General features: G+C 41.2%; 1 protein-coding gene across 50 annotated transcripts in view; it reads left to right on the top strand.

Moving 5' to 3' along the window:
* EPB41 (erythrocyte membrane protein band 4.1) overlaps window positions 1-17516 on the top strand; it is a 174363-nt gene that overhangs the window by 78668 nt on the left and 78179 nt on the right. For 19 of the 50 annotated variants that reach the window (XM_084815628.1, XM_084815673.1, XM_084815629.1 and 16 more), the window contains one exon: window positions 12248-12707. In XM_084815628.1, the coding sequence (XP_084671754.1) occupies window positions 12248-12707 (460 nt within the window). Of the gene's footprint in view, window positions 1-788; window positions 1461-6939; window positions 7034-7306; window positions 7409-8208; window positions 8303-12247; window positions 12708-17516 lie in introns of all 50 variants that reach the window. The other 31 variants (XM_084815649.1, XM_084815675.1, XM_084815637.1 and 28 more) reach the window with 13 other exon arrangements.

Below are 17516 nucleotides of genomic sequence, written 5' to 3'. Positions count from 1 at the left end.
TGCAGGGATCCAAGTCAGAGCATACTTGACACGTGGCTGTCCAGCCTCGTCTTGAATGCCTCCACTGTGGGAGAGCCCACTACCTCCCTAGGGAATTGGTTCCATTGTCATATTACTCTTAGCTGTAAGGAAGTTTTTCCTGATGTTCAGCCGGAATCTGGCTTCCTGTAACTTGAGCCTATTATTCTGTGTCCTGCACTCTGGGATGATCGAGAGGAGATCCTGGCCTTCCTTTCTGTGACAACCTCTCAAGTACTTGAAGAGCGCTATCTTATCTCCCCTCAGTCTTCTCTTCTCAAGGCTAAACATGCGCAATTCTTTCAGTTTCTCTTCATAGGGCTTTGTTTCCAGTCCCCTGATCATCTTTGTTGCCCCCCTCTGAACCCTCTCCAGCTTGTCTGCATCCTTCTTAAAGTGTGGTGCCCAGAACTGGACACAGTACTCCAGATGAGGCCTAACCAGTGCTGAGTAGAGGGAAACTAGTACTTCCTGGGATTTGGAAGCTATGATTCTATTAATGCAGCCCAAAATAGCATTTGCCTTTTTTGCAGCCACATCACATTGTTGGCTCATATTCAGCTTGTGATCGACAACAATTCCAAGATCCTTCTCGCTTGTAGTGTTGTTGAGCCATGTATCCCCCATCTTGTAACTGTGCATTTGGTTTCTTTTTCCTAGGTGCAGAACTTGGCATTTATCCCTATTAAATGTCATTCTGTTGTTTTCTGCCCAGCGCTCCAGTCTATCAAGATCACTCTGAATTTTGTTTCTGTCTTCCCAGGTATTAGCTATCCTGCCCAATCTTGTGTCATCTGCAAATATGATCAGCATTCCCTGCACCTCCTCCTCCAAGTCATTAATAAAACTGTTGAAGAGCACTGGGCCCAGGACTGAGCCCTGCGGTACCCCACTCGTTACTTCTCCCCAGTTTGAGAAGATCCCATTGAGAAGCACTCTTTGAGTCTGATTCTGTAGCCAACTGTGGATCCACCGGATCGTTGTTTCACCTAGCCCACTTTGAGCTTGTTTGCTCATCAAGATACCATGGGGCACTTTGTTAAAAGCTTTGCTGAAGTCGAGGTATATGATATCTACAGCATTCCCACGGTCTACAAGGGAGGTTACTTGATCAAAAAATGAGATCAGATTTGTCTGGCAGGATCTGTTCTTGACAAATCCATGTTGGCTTCGGGTAATCACTGCATTGTTTTCAAGGTGCTTTCGGATGGATTGCTTTATAATCTGCTCCAGACTTTTCCCAGGGATTGATATCAGATTGACTGGTCTGTAGTTCCCAGGTTCCTCCTTTTTACCCTTTTTGAAGATAGGGACAACATTAGCCCTCCTCCAGTAATCTGGCACTTCGTCTATCCTCCATGAACACTCAGAGTGATGAAGAATTCTGGGGAACTCAAAAGCTTGCTCACTATTCTCTGACAATTTAGTTGGTCCTAATAAAGGTATTGCCTGCCCATGGATTTTAGAATATTAATGGCTTGTTCTCATGAGCCTTGGCAACATACTTGATGTAAGGTAGTTTTTAAAAAAAAATCCTTGAGGACATGAAGCTGTGTTCACACAAAATGGTAAGCCAGAATTGCTGAGAACTCTGACTTGTCAATATGAGCAATCGTGCTGATGCATTCTGTCTGCTTGCTCCTGCTTGGCTCCTCTCGCAAATGGGAGCGGCTGAAGTAACAAGGAACTTACCAGCTGTAGAAAGCTTTGGGTTATATCCAAAGCTGAACTCCTGGTTGTCTCTCCTAAAAAGCCAGAGTTTGAAGCCAGGGTTTGTAGTTGGCTTCTGAATCCTTGCCTCTTAGATAAGTGACAACCAGTATCTGGGTTCAGACGTAACACTAAGGTTTCTGTGGCTGGTAAGTTCCTCGTTACTGTAGCCACTGTCACTTCCAGGAGGAGCCAAGTGGGAACAATTAGGCAGTGTGTACCAACATGTTTACTAATTACTGGTAAGTCAGAATTCTCAGCAATTCTGGCCTACTGTTTTATGCAAATGCAGCCGCTAACTGGTACGAGAGTTGGATGAGGTACTACTTACTCTGTTTTGGCGAACGTGAAACAAAAAGTGAAATAAAGGCTTCTAACTATAAAAACAGCCATGGTAGGCTATGAATTTGATCAGAGGAGTAATGAAGTGGGTGGGGATGCTTTTTCCATTCAAAATCACAATCGCAACTACTTTTCTACCACAGGGGAAAAGATATGGGACTGGGCTTATGACTCTAGCTTAATTAGGGGAGGAACAAGCCAGAGATATCAGTTCAATATAACACTAAACAAACCACAGATGGAGGCTTCCTGACTTGTTTAGCTCCTCCCTCTGGCAGAAGGAGCCAAGTGGGAGTGATTGAGCAGCGTGCATCAGCATGCTTACTTGTTCACGATAAGCTAGAATTCTTTAGCATTCATTATGTGTGAATTGTATCTTTTTCTCTGCAGGTGGAAAAAAAAGGTTGAGGAGAGTAACTCCCATTGGAAAAGATCGCCCCCTTCATTACTCCTCTGATCAGATTTGTCAACTCCTGTGCTGTTTTTCATAAATAAAACAGAATTGACTAAAACAGGGAGGCTATTATATGGGTCTGCCATATGCCTTAAACTGGGGCCTGGTCCAGCCAGGACCCACACACTAAACAAATTCAAGGATACCAATATGACTCAAGTCAACTTTTATGAAAGAATGATAGAGTTTATTGATGAAAAATAGATGCAGAGAAAGCAAAAGCAAAGAAAGCTTACACATGCCCTTAATTTTCGGTTCAGTCGCTCTGGTTCCCAGGGGAGCGACAGGCACCATCCCATGGGGCTGGTTATCTGAGCAGGTGGTGCACCTTCCTCCTCTCAGACGAGAACAGGTAGCATGCCAATCTTAGGATTTTATAGGGCCTTGTCTCATCATTTAGTCAGAAAACATACCCCCTCCTCTCTTCATCTAGAAGGAGAAGGGGGGGGCTTTCTCTCTTGACAGCCACATACATTTCTCATAGCATAGGAAGAAACAACCCTTATCAGCTAGAAGGTACAAAACTGTACAGCTACAGTTACAAAGCAACTACTGGGCATTGTCTTTTAGTTTCTGATAGTAGCAAAAAGTGTGGCCTTTACTCTGTGAATACAGCTATGTGAACCCACTCTAAAATCATGACAGTTGCCAAGTGCTCTAGCAAATTAGTGTACTAACGCCCTTAATTACTGCATTAAATACTGCATATGACTCTGGGTAAATTCACACCTGACTGCCCACCATTCTTCCAAAACCAAATCCAATGCACCATATAGTAGACATTTCGCCCAAGGAGATATAAGCAAGATCAGCTAAAATCAAGGAGGGTTTGTCATTTATTTCATTGATATGTGGATTGCAATCTAAGACATTAACATTAAACAGTAGCTTGTAGGTAGAAAAGTTCATGATACCTTTTTCAATAGTTCAGTTCTTTCAGAATATGCAAATTGATGTCTGAACTGGGCCACATTTTTCTACTGTATAATACTCCCCCCCCCCCGTTTTCCTGCTTTTTTTTTTTTTTTTTTGCTACTAGCTAAATGGTGATGGTTTTCTTAGATTTCTTATTTAGTGTAATGTTGTTAATAGAATGATTCCTATTTAAATTAACATCTTGGGAACTACTTAGGTTGCAATTCAGTGCATGTGTATCTGGGAGTAAGCTTTATTGAACAAAGTAGAGCCTATGTGTCAGTAAACATGCATAGGATTACACTGTTAGTCTTTGAAATTGAAACTTGCAGACTATAAGTAGTCCTGTCTTTGGACTTCTAAGGAAACCTGCAGTTAGCACAACAGAGAAATCGGACAATAAAAACCTTGCCTAAAAACTGGCCAGGTTTTCAAAGCATATGCCCCCTGTTGTCCTCCTGGCAACATCTGCGTTAGAGGTTTCCCTAAATGGAGTCAGGGATATTAAGCATTTCCCAGTTGAGTGTTTTTAATACAAAATGAAACAGAAGCTTAATAGGGCAGCTGGTGGGGACTAGGGATGCATTGGGGAAATCTTCATTAGCTGCCTCTGTATTTCAAAAGAGGTCCCAAACAGAAGGGAGAGGTGAATCCAGAATTAATGGTAAGAACAAAGAGAAAACAAGCACATTTATACGGCGTGATGACTGAGTGGCTGTGCTTGTAAAAGATAGAGGGTTAGATTAAAGAAATTCAGCTTGAACATGAACATGTGCATATCAGTTATATTATTGCAGTATAAAGATAATATCTGAATAGATTAGAATCTATTCCAAGTTAACACATTATATTAATTTGAGAGATTGAATGACTGAAACTGCTGAATATACCAATTGCATACTACAAACGCAACAAAAAATGATCCTTGATTTCATATTTGAGGATGGTTTACCTTCTAATTTTCCCTAAATTGATGCCACTCATCCTAATCCTTTTATGGTTGCCATTCATCCTTTTTTTTTTAGTGTTTTGTTGTTGTAAATTATTGGTTTTATTCTTGCTACCTGCTCTGGAAAGTAATTTTAATCAAAAAGTGGACAATACATTTTCTAAATATAAATAATAATTATAAACTAGTTCTTGCTATCAGAAATCACATTTGTTGCACACATACTGGGGTATATGTGTTATATAGTAGTGTTAAACCTCTAAGAGCTTCTTAGGGTGATTTAAGTCACCATTTACATCTGAAATGAGAGAATATAACTGTTTGAAATACTTTATCCAATATAATGCAAAACTGCTAATCAAGCTCATAATACATAAAAACCTAGAGGCTGTTTTTTTTTAAGCTGAGCGGAATCAGGTAAAAAGTAACACAATGAGTTATTTACGTTCACTGTTGCATGTTTCATAGCTTATCCCTCCTTTGAGGCTTACATTACTCAAAGTGCAAGCCAGTCTTAAAGAGAATTCTGCCATGAAACAGGTTTTTAAAAATTAAGAAAAAGGTTTGCCTCATGCCAAGAAGATAATGAAACCACTGAGATGTCCAGGAGAATCAGCAGGGTTGCACATCCTCTGCCTCTCTGCTGGCACAGGTAATCAGTTAGGGTGACCAAAGCACTTTCTGTTTCAATACCAGAAATGTGACTGAATTGCATCTAGATCATCAGTCTCATCTAAGAACTCAAGAGTCTGGAGCTGTACGCAGCAATCACCTACTTGAGCATCTTGCCCAAGAAGGGGATATTAGCAAATGGCCAAGTGTTCCACACCCAAGGTTTTTTTCCCCCATGAGTGGCCAAGAATGGTCCCAGCTGTCAGAATAGTACACATCTTTGGCCATTTTTGGCCTCTGTGCCGACTCATGTAAATAGAAGAAGGGAAAGTTAATGTTTGAAGAAAGGGCTGAGGGCAGCTTCAGGACTGCTGTGATTCTTTTGCTAGTTTCCAAGTTGATGCTTTCTTGGAAGGTCCGTAGAATGTGTCATAGAATTATTTTTATTTCTTTTATATGGGCTATTTCAGAGTACACATGGACTTCTATATAGAAAACACACATCTTGTTACTGAACACTTGCACCTGTAAGTGGAACTTAACAGATAACAGATCAAGTATTTGAACATTGGACTCAGTTAGGAAAAGTGTGAAAAAGACTTTCTTGCTCATTCTAACTGGAATGGTAAATGCATACACAGGATATACTTTAAAAAAGATGAATTTTGTGGAAATTCAGAATGTGAGAAAATCCAGAATTACTGAAACAGAAATTGTTAGAGAGATCTCCTTGTCTAATTGCCCCTTCCACATTAACTTCCTTATTTCGTTGTACACAATATCTTGTGCTAAGAAAATATCAAGAAGTTATTGCTAGTTTAAGTAGAACCTCAAGACTTCAGTTAGCCAGTGAATGGAAGTTAATTGAAGGACTTGATTAGATGATTAGTTAAAAAAGAACCAGACCACCCCTGGACTGCAAATCAGTCAATCCTACAGGAAATCAACCCTGATTGCTCATTGGAAGGACAGATACTGAAGCTGAAGCTCAAATATTTTGGCCACCTAATGCGAAGAGAAAACTCCCTGGAAAAGACCCTGATGCTGGGAAAGATTGAAGGCAAAAGGAGAAGGGGACGGCAGAGGATGAGATGGCTAGATAGCATCACCGATGCAATGAATATGGACTTGAGCACGCTCCAGGAGAGAGCGGAGGACAGGAAGGCCTGGTGTGCTATGGTCCATGGGACTCATGAAGAGTCGGACATGACTTAACGATTGAACAATAACAACAATATTTAGTACCAAGTTTTAGATCATAAGTAAGATCTTCATGATCACCATTTTCTTCATTCTGCCACTGTTCTTGGGGAACACCATCTTCTAACATGTCATTTTGGCTTGGAACTACATGATACTGGAGACTCAGGGCTTCCACCCTAAACAGAATTCCCGGGTCAAGTAGTTTACATTTCCAATGTGTGTAGTAATACTTTCTTCCATGATGTTATCCGATCATATATTGCCCTGCCCCACTCCCCCTTCAGGAGCCGCTGGATTGCAGAACTAGACTGAACTTGGGTAATTTTGTTTTGATTTTCTTTTTTTATTGATGTTTATAGTTGTGGCTGTAACACTATTACTGACAGACATAATGCTTTGGAGGCAGATCATAGGGTTGGTTACATTGATCCATGAGCAGAAGGAATACAGCCACTAGTGCTGTTCTGCAAGTGCTGGTTTCTGCTTGTGCGGGAAGTTGCATAAGAAGAGCACGCTTTGATTTAGTTTCAGTTTTCTCAGACAAGGCACTAGTGTGCATTGTTAAGCCCTCCCATGAGCAGAAGACCTTTCTGTGAGGAGAACACATTTGAATCTAATCCAATACATATTTAAAGTTAATGTTAATATATGTGCCGTGTTAATTTATAAACCTCTTGCCCTCTATTTTACAGTCTGAAAAGCAAATACCTCATTTACTCTTGTTTTCATTTGTAAGTGCAGAAAAATGGTTCCTGGTGATGGAGGTTTGAAAATTCAGAGAAAAAAATATGAAGGTGGAGGAAAGGGAAGCACAAGAAAAAGAACTGCTTGTATGTGCCCATCTCAGCTTCTTTCATTTTTCCTCCTGCTAAGCTCGTTTGTCTGAAGCCACTATGGCTTCTCTGTAAAAAAAACAGCATTGTGATCTAATTGTCAGGAAGACATGGAGACATTAATCTAACCCAGTCCATAGGTGGGGTTTGTTTCAAAGCGGCATATCCTGTCAACAGACCAGGCTAGTATAAATAGATAGCTATGCAAACAAAGTTTTTATCCTGGGACCGTATTTTAAAATGGGAAATGTCCTTTTTTCCTCTCCCTAGGGAGTGTCTTGCTTACTTTGTCGAAATAACAATTCGGGCTGTAGCTGCACATCAACCAAACTCTCATCCTCCACTTCAAAGCCTTGGGTGGTAGATGGATAGGTTTGTAAAGCATAATGTTTTTGTTTGTATTTTCCCAAGTGAACTGCATAGAATCTAGTAACAAAGGAGGTTGTTTTAGCAAGCAGCCCAAAATATAGGTCAATTTCTCTCTCAACCCGCTCTTATTGCTGAATGTGAAGGTATCTATTTTATACGGATTCTGTGCTGTGATAAATAAACACAAGCTAAATAGGAGGGAAACCTTAGTGTGATGATGGTATTGGAGATATGGTTGCTTTAAGCAATATACTATTCAAGAACATTGTATCAGCTCTCATTATCCTATCTGGTGTAATTACAGCATTAATCCCATATTTTTATTATAGTCATACATTGTTGGCAAATCACTTTTCCTAGATAAAATTTTCACATTTTCCCATATGAGAGATTTTAAATTTATAACGTTTGAAAAAGAAAATTGGCTACTAGTGTGATCTGGGATGGCTGAATTTTTTCCACTGGTGTGGCAAATGAACTCCCAACTTGCATTTGGTGAAATACTGCAAATGATGTTTTTCCAGTTTAAGGAAATGGGTACTGAAGTGATATTTCATAGTTTAATTTTGAAGGAAGCCATAATGTACAATATGTTAAATCCTCAGAGAGGCCCTATCCTAAATATGTTTCTTCAGTAGTAATTGAAAAAAAAAAGAGTTAAAACTATAGCGGACTGAAATATGTGTTGGCTTTATGCTGTTTTGCCCTGTGTAGGTAGCAGTAACTTACTTAAATATACATGTGAAGCCGCTTAATTATTTGTTCCATCTCTCTAAATCAATACTATATTGTACCCCAAACAGGTACAATATAGTTCCAAACGGGAACTGGCATAGCTGTGGCTAGCTAGGAAGTCCCTGATGCAAATCATGCATGAACTCACTAGGTAGCCTTAGGGTAAGCCATTCTTTTCTCAACCCTCCATCTGCAATATAGAGATAATAAGACTAACCTATATTACAGGAGTGTTGTGAGGATTACCAAGCTAATGTGTGTGAAGCCCTGGGAATTTCGAATGCATTATATAAATGATAATTGTTGTAATTCATATGTGACTCTTATCTTTCTCAGCAGCCATGCTAAACACTGCATCGCGGATTCCATGAACTAGCGACTCCCTTAACCGAAACATGAAAGTTTCCTTCCTTCCTTCTTTCCATCTCTCTCTCTCTCTCTGTCTCAATGCAGTAGCCTCACATGAACAGAGTTGCACAGTTTATCAGATTTTAGCAGTTCATTGTGATTGGATTAAGTCAAACTGCTTAAAGGCGTATATGGTTTTGTCAAAGAAATGTGTTCTTCACTTAACGTCCAGAAACACCATTGCATGAAACTTTTCCGTAGACAAAATTAGAGCTGCTGTGTTGGATAGTGTTTTACTTGGAGCACTTGAACATTGGGTTCAAATGTTTCCTCATCTATGGAATTCACTGGATAATTATGGGCCAGCCTAACCTACCTTACACACTTATTGTAAGGGTAAAATGAGAAAATCCTATAGATGGCAATCTGAACTCAATAGAGGAAGGGTAAAACCAAATAAAATAAAAGCTGGAGAGACTTGTTCTACTCCATGTAGTGATGGCCACCAATTTGGATGTCTTTAAAAGGGGATTAGACAAATTCCCAGAGTCTGTCCATGGTTACTACTCCTGATGGCTATGTGCTCCCTCCAGTACTGGAGGCAGTATACCTATGTACACCAGTTGCTGGGGAACATAGTTGGGAAGGTGCTGTTGCGTTCGTGTTCTGCTTGTGGGTTCCTGTCAGCAGCTGGTTGGCCACTGTGTGAACAGAATGCTGGACTGGATGGACCCTTGGTCTGATCCAGCATGGCTTTTCTTATGTGACAGTGTAGCTCAGTAGTTCTCATGCTCTCTCTTTTCAGGGAATCCTTTCTGTGTGGACCTGTTTGCTGAGAAACCTGTGTGTATTTGCCATGGATTCCCTGTGTACTGCACAATGTTGGGGCTTGTGCCTTAGGACACACCCAGTTCACAGGCCAAGCCTATTATGCTTCACTGTTGACCTGCATGAGCAAGGACACACCTCCCCTGGGACTCCACATTGTAGGAGAATAGTGCTAGTGATGGATGAGCCACCTTTCAGGGGAACTTGTCCACCATTACTGATTTGTCTCCTAATAAACCTCAAAGGAACCACAGGGTTCCAGAGGACAAAGTTCAAAATCACCAGTACTGCTTATAAGCAGGAGAACGTACAGTTATTGGTCTCAACGTTTTTTGATTCCATTTAAGAGTTTGATGTTTAGAATCTTGTATTTGAAAGAAAACATAGGGCATCATCAATTTTATTCTGCAGTTTCCTATTTTAATTGAGGAACTATACGTTATTACACTAAAGAATACATGGCCAATTCGTAACCCTTTATGGCAATGCAACCAAGTAGCTGAACAGAACTAGTTTTCTGAGAATATAGGGGGAAAAGTTAGCATAAGAGTAATTTGCTTTGCTTTTCATACAATATTTATATCCAGTGAGCAACTTCTTAATAAATGTGGGCTATCTTGCATAGGCAGAGCTAGGTCCTAAGCCCTCAGCATTGCCATGGAACTCTCCTGTGGCCACCAACTGAAGTTCATGGCCATTTCTACAAGTTTTACAAATTCGGAGAAGGTTTCAACTTAGCATTGTGCTCATGGATTATTTTTTAAGAGGAGATTATATAAGTGCTTATATAGGGAAACATGGTATGTGGAAATTTGTTATCTGTGTATCTTTTCTGTAGGCAGAGCAGTTAATGAATTCAGCTGCGCAGATAAAAGAAAAATTTTAGGTGAAATATCCACATGCTCACACTCATTGGATCACTTCAGACTCCAGATTCATGATTGCTATAATTGTAATCTGCTTGGTCCAATAAACCATGGTTTGATAGTCTGGTTTGAAGAGAGGTCTGAAACTAGAGTTTCCCATTTTGGATATCAAAGGAAACTTGCTTTAAGAAGTCAAGAAAGCTTTCAGGAAGCTGGGTGCATGGGGGGAGGAGGGATGAGAGAGGAGCTTTTGGGCACGTAGCTTGCTCCCCAAGGTGATATTCCATCAGACCAACATTGTTATGTCTGAACCAGGCGATGTCAGAATCAGCCCACAGGTAAAAAGTGGGCTGGGTGGCACTTTTCAAACAGATGGCCAGAATTTTGGATCTGAGTAATCCATACATACATTCTAGATAAAAAATATAATAAAAGGATTCATAAACTCTTCCCCACATTATGTTCTAAATTCCTGTGTCCTTGTTCTAAAATTTACTGGGATTGTAATGCAATGCACCCTCAATCACTTGATATTGTCAATCTTCTGGTTAAGAATTATGTCAGATGGGCAGTCAGATGCCTATGGGAAGCATCAAAGCAGGACATGAAGGTAAAAGACCTTTCCTCCTGTTATTCCCAGCAAAAACTTAATTCTCTTTGCCTTGTGATTGTTTAGAGAGCAAGTGATCAGTGTGGCCACATTACTTATGTGTTTAGGAGAGCTAGGCCTGGTTTGTACATAACTCTAACCCATGTGTTTTTTTGGAATCTGGTTTGTTGTCTCTGAACCCATTCCCACAAACAAACCATGATTTGTTAACCAGCTACCAATCAGAACTAGAACCCATGGTTTGTTGTTAGCTTGTGAAGTCTGGCTTGTTTAAACCATGGCTTGTCATAATGTCTGAACCCAGAAACGTGGCTTATCCCTGGCTCATCTGTGCTGCTCTCTGCCCTAAAACAGAGGTACCTAGCAAAAGCAGCCTGAAAAAGACTACTCTGAAGGCTGCCAGGATGGGCAAGTGAGAAATAGGGAAAACTAGAAATAGGGAAAATAAGCTGTGTTTTATTTGCTCATCTGCAAGACAATTCATGGCTAAAGCAACACATCATAATTAATATATGGCTAAGACCCAGTTTGCGTGTCATGACTAACTATGGGTTAAATAACCCATAGTTAGCCATGGCCACACTGCAGCGAGCTGCATGCCTGTTACTTACGCTTTACACCTGGCTTTGTAAACAACCCAGGAACGTGCTGTGAAGTGTGAACTTGGCACTCCTGGTGGTTTAGGGTAAACAACCTAGAGTTTTAACCCAACAATCACCCATGGCCTTCCTGGGTTGTTTACAAAGCTGGATGTAAAGCAGAAGCAACGAGTGTGCAGGAAGCAGCATGCTTGCTCACTCCTGCTGTACCCTGACAGTTCATGGGCTAAGCAACCCATGAATTGCTGTTACATGCCAATCAGGTTTTAGTATTATTTGCGAACATAGCCTTACAGTGCAGGGTAAAAAGTGAGTTGAGGGCAGTGTGAGTGCCTGATGTTTGTGCAATTTGAGAACTCTAAGAGCTGAGTATTTGGCAGGAACGACACAGTAACAACAAACATCTGCTGTGCAGTAAAACTAGTTCTGATACTGGCATTTGTCATTTGTTTACAATATTCTTTTAAAGTTTTTTAATCATATGTTGTCTTTTTTAGGCTTAACAGCAACTTATAATAAATTCTAATACTGATTTCTAAGATGATGCACTGGAATGAAGAGTAGTTTGGCACAATTGGGAATTCGATCTTTGAGTTGCTTCTGTGATCCTTATTGAGAATGACAGCATCTAGATTTCCTGGATTTTTTTTTAAAAAACCCATCTAAATGTTTATATACTTTAAACTATGCATTTGCATGCAAAACTATATTTGTATGTAAAAGCAATTATTCATAACAAAAATTGCTGCTGTCATGGCAAGCACTCTGATAATCTTTGGATCTTTGTGATTGGCTTGTATTTTGTGCTCACATAGCATTTCATCAGTTTAAGTTTCTTACACATTTATCTCAACAGAAACATCATGACAACTGAAAAGAGTTTAGTGGCAGAGGCTGAGACTCCTAAGCAGCAACCACCAAAAGAGGAGGAAGTAGCACCTGAAACAGGAACACAGGAAGCTTCCTTGGAGAAAGCACCTGAGGGGGATAATCAATCAAAGAAGAAGCCGAAAGCATCCAATGGTGGCACGCCCACACGAGAGGACCAGAACAAGAACAAAGAGCGCACTTCTGAAAGTCGGGGCTTGTCACGCCTGTTTTCATCATTTCTCAAGAGGCCCAAATCTCAGGTCTCTGAGGAAGACGGCAACGAGGCAGAAACAAAGGAACTTGGTGAAGGAGGCCAGAAAGAGGCGGATATAGGAGTTGATCTCAATGAAGAGATTCTGCTGAAAGCCCCAATAGCTGCTCCTGAACCTGAGCTAAGGACTGACCCATCTTTAGATCTTCACTCCCTAAGCAGTGCGGAAACACAGGTAAATATGACACAAGCCACTTTTTTGTCTTCCTAACTCATTAATAGACATCCAAGAAGGTTCTTACCTTATCCTATGCATGTGACTTTAATGGAACTTATTCCTGAGTAAGTGTAACTAGAACTGTAGTGTTAGTATTTTGCTGGTGAAGAGATTTGTTTAAACAGTTCCAAACTGTGAAATATCTCATACCTTTAGTATAGAATCCAAAGAAGAAGATAAGCATTCTGGTAGGTTCTAGATTCTAACATAAATTATGCAGTGTTGTTTAAATAGCCAACTATTCTCTTTGACATTTTATGCTTTGTTGAGTTCCCAGTGTATGTATAAATATCAGTTTATTAAACAACAACAACAACAAAACCTTTGAAGACTTATGAAATCACTACTGCATATGTGTGTGTGGCATAGTAGCTTGAGTGTTAGGTTTGGATGAGGGAAAGACAGATTCAAATACTTGCTCAGCCACAAAGGTTCCTGGGTGGATTTGGGAAGTTGTTGTTTTGTAGCTTAACCTACCTTGCAGGGTTATTGTGAAGCTAAAATAAAACATTTGTAAAAATGAATAATTGCAAGTTATACTGTAACGGTGTCATTGTATGGTAGAGTTTTATACTTTTGTAGATAGTATTTCTACCATTTAATTCAAATCAAGAGTACCATAGGAGTATCTGTGGTATAAAGGTTACATAATTCATGATAATGAGAAATGCAAGTTTGATTTGACTTCCACTTGTAATTTCCTAGATGATTTTGAATGCCATGCTTCAATTTGGACATCTCGAACCCAATCCTCCAAACTTTGCTTTGGAGGCTGTGGAATTTTGTGCTCTCTTCTCCGCTCTTGCATGTGAGTTCTTTCTTCTATTTCCTGGTTTTCTCTAGCATGATATCTGACTTTGCAAACTGTGGTTAGCATTACTTCCAACCCACAGTTTGCAAAGCCCCTCCAAATAATGTTTCCAAATTACAGCTTGGAAACAAGGTGCTAACCATATTTGCCAGTTCGGACGTCATGGCAATATATGCTTAGACAAAACCAGGATTGAGAAGAGGAGAAGGGAGCATGTGAGCCCATGGCTGGCTTATTCCTGTCCTCCAAACCATGAACTGCCAAGTCCCATGCATATATGGGCCAGGCTTAGAGAGCAGAACTGATAGAGTCCAGGATACTGCCAAGAACCAGTACCAGCATGCATTAACTTTTTACGTGTCTTGCCAGGTTCCTGAAAATGACAGAGGCGGACTTCTATTTAAGAATATTGAATTGTGAGGAGTCATCCTTTTTAACTAAGTTGTTGATCCTCTTTCTTCCCAAACTGCAGGTCCTGAATTTCAGGATGGCCATTTATCTGATAAATACTTGGTGTCTTCACCAGTAAAGTATTTATTTATTTATTTATTACATTTATTTGTTGTTGTTGTTGTTCAGTCGTTCAGTCGTGTCCGACTCTTCGTGACCCCATGGACCATAGCACGCCAGGCCTTCCTGTCCTGCGCTCTCTCCCGGAGCGTGCTCAAGTTCATATTCATTGCATCGGTGATGCTATCTAGCCATCTCATCCTCTGCCGTCCCCTTCTCCTTTTGCCTTCAGTCTTTCCCAGCATCAGGGTCTTTTCCAGGGAGTTTTCTCTTCGCATTAGGTGGCCAAAATATTGGAGCTTCAGCTTCATTATCTGTCCTTCCAATGAGCACTCAGGGTTGATTTCCTTTAGGATGGACTGATTTGACCTCCTTGCAGTCCAGGGCACTCGTAAGAGTCTTCTCCAGCACCACAGTTCGAAAGCATCAATTCTTCGGCGCTCAGCCTTCCTTATAGTCCAGCTCTCACAGCCATACATTACTACTGGGAAAACCATAGCTTTGATTAGACGGACCTTTGTCGGCAAGGTGATGTCTCTGCTTCTTACTATGCTGTCTAGGTTTGCCATAGCTTTCCTCCCAAGGAGCAAGCGTCTTTTAATTTCATGGCTACAGTCACCGTCTGCGGTGATCTTGGAGCCCAAGAAAGTAAAATCTGTCACTGCTTCCATTTCTTCCCCTTCTATATGCCAGGAAGTGATAGGGCCAGATGCCATGATCTTAGTTTTTTTAATGTTGAGTTTCAAACCAGCTTTTGCACTCTCCTCTTTCACCCTCAACAAGAGGCTCTTGAGATCCTCTTTGCTTTCTGCCATTAGGGTGGTATCGTCTGCATATCGGAGGTTGTTGATAATTCTCCCGGCAATCTTAATTCCGACCTCTGATTCATCCAACCCGGCATTTCTCATGATGTACTCTGCATATAAGTTAAATAAGCAGGGTGACAATATGCAGCCTTGTCGTACTCCTTTCCCAATTTTGAACCAATCGGTTGTTCCATGTCTGGTTCTTACTGTTGCTTCTTGACCCTCGTACAGGTTTCTCAGGAGACAGGTAAGGTGGTCTGGTACTCCCATCTGTTTAAGAATTTGCCACAGTTTGTTGTGATCCACACAATCAAAGGCTTTAGCGTAGTCAATGAAGCAGAAATAGACGTTTTTCTGGAATTCTCTTGCTTTCTCCATGATGCAGCGAATGTTGGCGATTTGATCTCTAGTTCCTCTGCCTCTTCGAAACCCAGCTTGTACTTCCGGTAGTTCTCGGTTCGCATACTGCTGAAGCCTAGCTTGTAGGATTTTGAGCATCACCTTGCTGGCATGTGAAATGAGCGCAATTGTGCGGTAGTTTGAACACTCTTTGGCGTTGCCCTTCTTTGGAATTGGAATGTAAACTGACCTTTTCCAGTCTTGTGGCCACTGTTGAGTGTTCCAGATTTGTTGGCATATTGAATGCAGCACTTTAACAGCATCATCTTTTAGGATTTTAAATAGCTCGGCTGGAATACTGTCATCTCCGCTAGCTTTGTTGTTACTAATGCTTCCTAAGGCCCACTTGACTTCACTCTCGAGGATGTCCGGCTCAAGTTCAGTGAGCGCACTATCATGGCTATCAGGGACATTCAGATCTTTCCTGTATAGTTCTTCTGTGTATTCTTGCCACCTCTTCTTAATCTCATCTGCTTCTGTTAGGTCCCTGCCTTCTTTGTCCTTTATCATGCCCGTCTTTGCACAAAACGTTCCCTTGAGATCTCCAATTTTCTTGAAGAGATCTCTAATCTTTCCCATTCTGTTGTTTTCCTCGATTTCTTTGCATTGTTCATTTAAGAAGGCCTTCTTGTCTCTCCTTGCTATTCTCTGGAACTCTGCATTCAGTTGGGTATATCTTCCCCTTTCTCCTTTGCTTTTCGCTTCCCTTCTTTCGTGAGCTACTTGTAAAGCCTCATCAGACAGCCACTTGGCTTTCTTGCATTTCTTTTTCTTTGGGACGGATTTCGTTGCTGCCTCCTGAACAATGTTACGGACCTCCATCCACAGTTCCTCAGGCACTCTGTCTATCAGGTCTAATCCCTGAAATCTATTCCTCACCTCCACTGTATATTCATCAGGGATATGATTTAGGTCATACCTGAAAGGTTTAGTGGCTTTCCCTACGTTCTTCAATTTAAGCCGAAATTTTGCAAGAAGCAGCTCATGATCTGAGCCACAGTCAGCTCCAGGTCTTGTTTTGACTGACTGTATGGAGCTTCTCCATCTTTGGCTGCAAAGGACATAATCAATCTGATTTCGATATTGACCATCTGGTGACGTCCATGTGTAGAGTCGCCTCTTGTGCTGTTGGAAAAGAGTGTTTGCTATGATCAGCATGTTCTCTTGGCAAAACTCTATTAGCTTTTGTCCTGCTTCATTTTGTACACCAAGGCCATGCCTGCCTGTTATCCCGGTGATTTCTTGACTTCCTACTTTAGCATTCCAATCCCCTATGATGAAGAGGACATCTTTTTTTGGTGTTAGTTCTAGAAGGTGTTGTAGGTCTTCATAGAACCGATCCCGCCTTTTTTCCTCCAAGGAACTCAAGGCGGCGTACATAATCCTCCTCATCCTCCTCATCCATTTTATCCTCACAACAACAACCCTGTGAGGTGGGTTGGGCTGAGAGTCTGTGACTAGCCCAAAGTCACCCAGTGAGCTTCCATGGCCGAGAGGGGACTAGAACCCGGATCTCCCGACTCTCAGTCCAGCACTCTAGCCACTACACCACACTGGCTCTCTATTTCTATTTAAAGCAGGGGTGCTGAAACTCAGGCCCATGGGCCAAATCCAGCCCTCCTAGGGTCCCAACGCAGCCCTCTAGAGGTCTCCAGAAAGCCATGCTCCCTTCTTCTGGCCCTACCCCCTTTCCCCTAACCACCAATTGTTTGGTGGTTTCCCAGCTTTTTTCTGTTTTTTCCCATTCTAAAAGGTTGAAATGCCTTTCCTAAGAAATACTTATTGGCAATAAGAGCTTTAAGCTAAAAAATGCTGGTATTTTTAATATTTTGGTCCTGCCCACCACTGGAAGGTGGCCCCCAAGAGCTTCTCTGAAATTGCATTGGGCCTAGCTAATAGAGGTTCAACACCTCTGGTTTGAAGTATTTTGTACCACAAAGAAAAACACTTACACTTGGTTTGCATGTGAATGAAGCAAAAGCCTAATCGTTTCCCCAGCAGACACTCTGACCATGGGTTGTTAATTGTGACATCCAAACCCGGAATTGTGGGTTGTTGGGGGAGAGACATTCCAGACATTGAACCCAAGAACCAACCTTGCATTCTAACTCTGGGCTGTTTCTCCCATAACAGCTTACAATTCTGAGTCCAGACATCATGATAAACAGTCCTTGTTTAGCTCAGTTGGCTGGCAGATAGCATGCTTGCTGGCTCCTTGTTGTTCACAACTACCCAGAGCTT

The sequence above is a fragment of the Heloderma suspectum genome, chromosome 10, assembly GCF_057233095.1.
Source record: "Heloderma suspectum isolate Gila_16-S chromosome 10, 16-S_ref, whole genome shotgun sequence".
Lineage (NCBI taxonomy): Eukaryota > Metazoa > Chordata > Lepidosauria > Squamata > Helodermatidae > Heloderma > Heloderma suspectum.
Note: the sequence above shows the minus strand (reverse complement) of the source record. Positions and strands in the feature narration are given on the sequence as shown.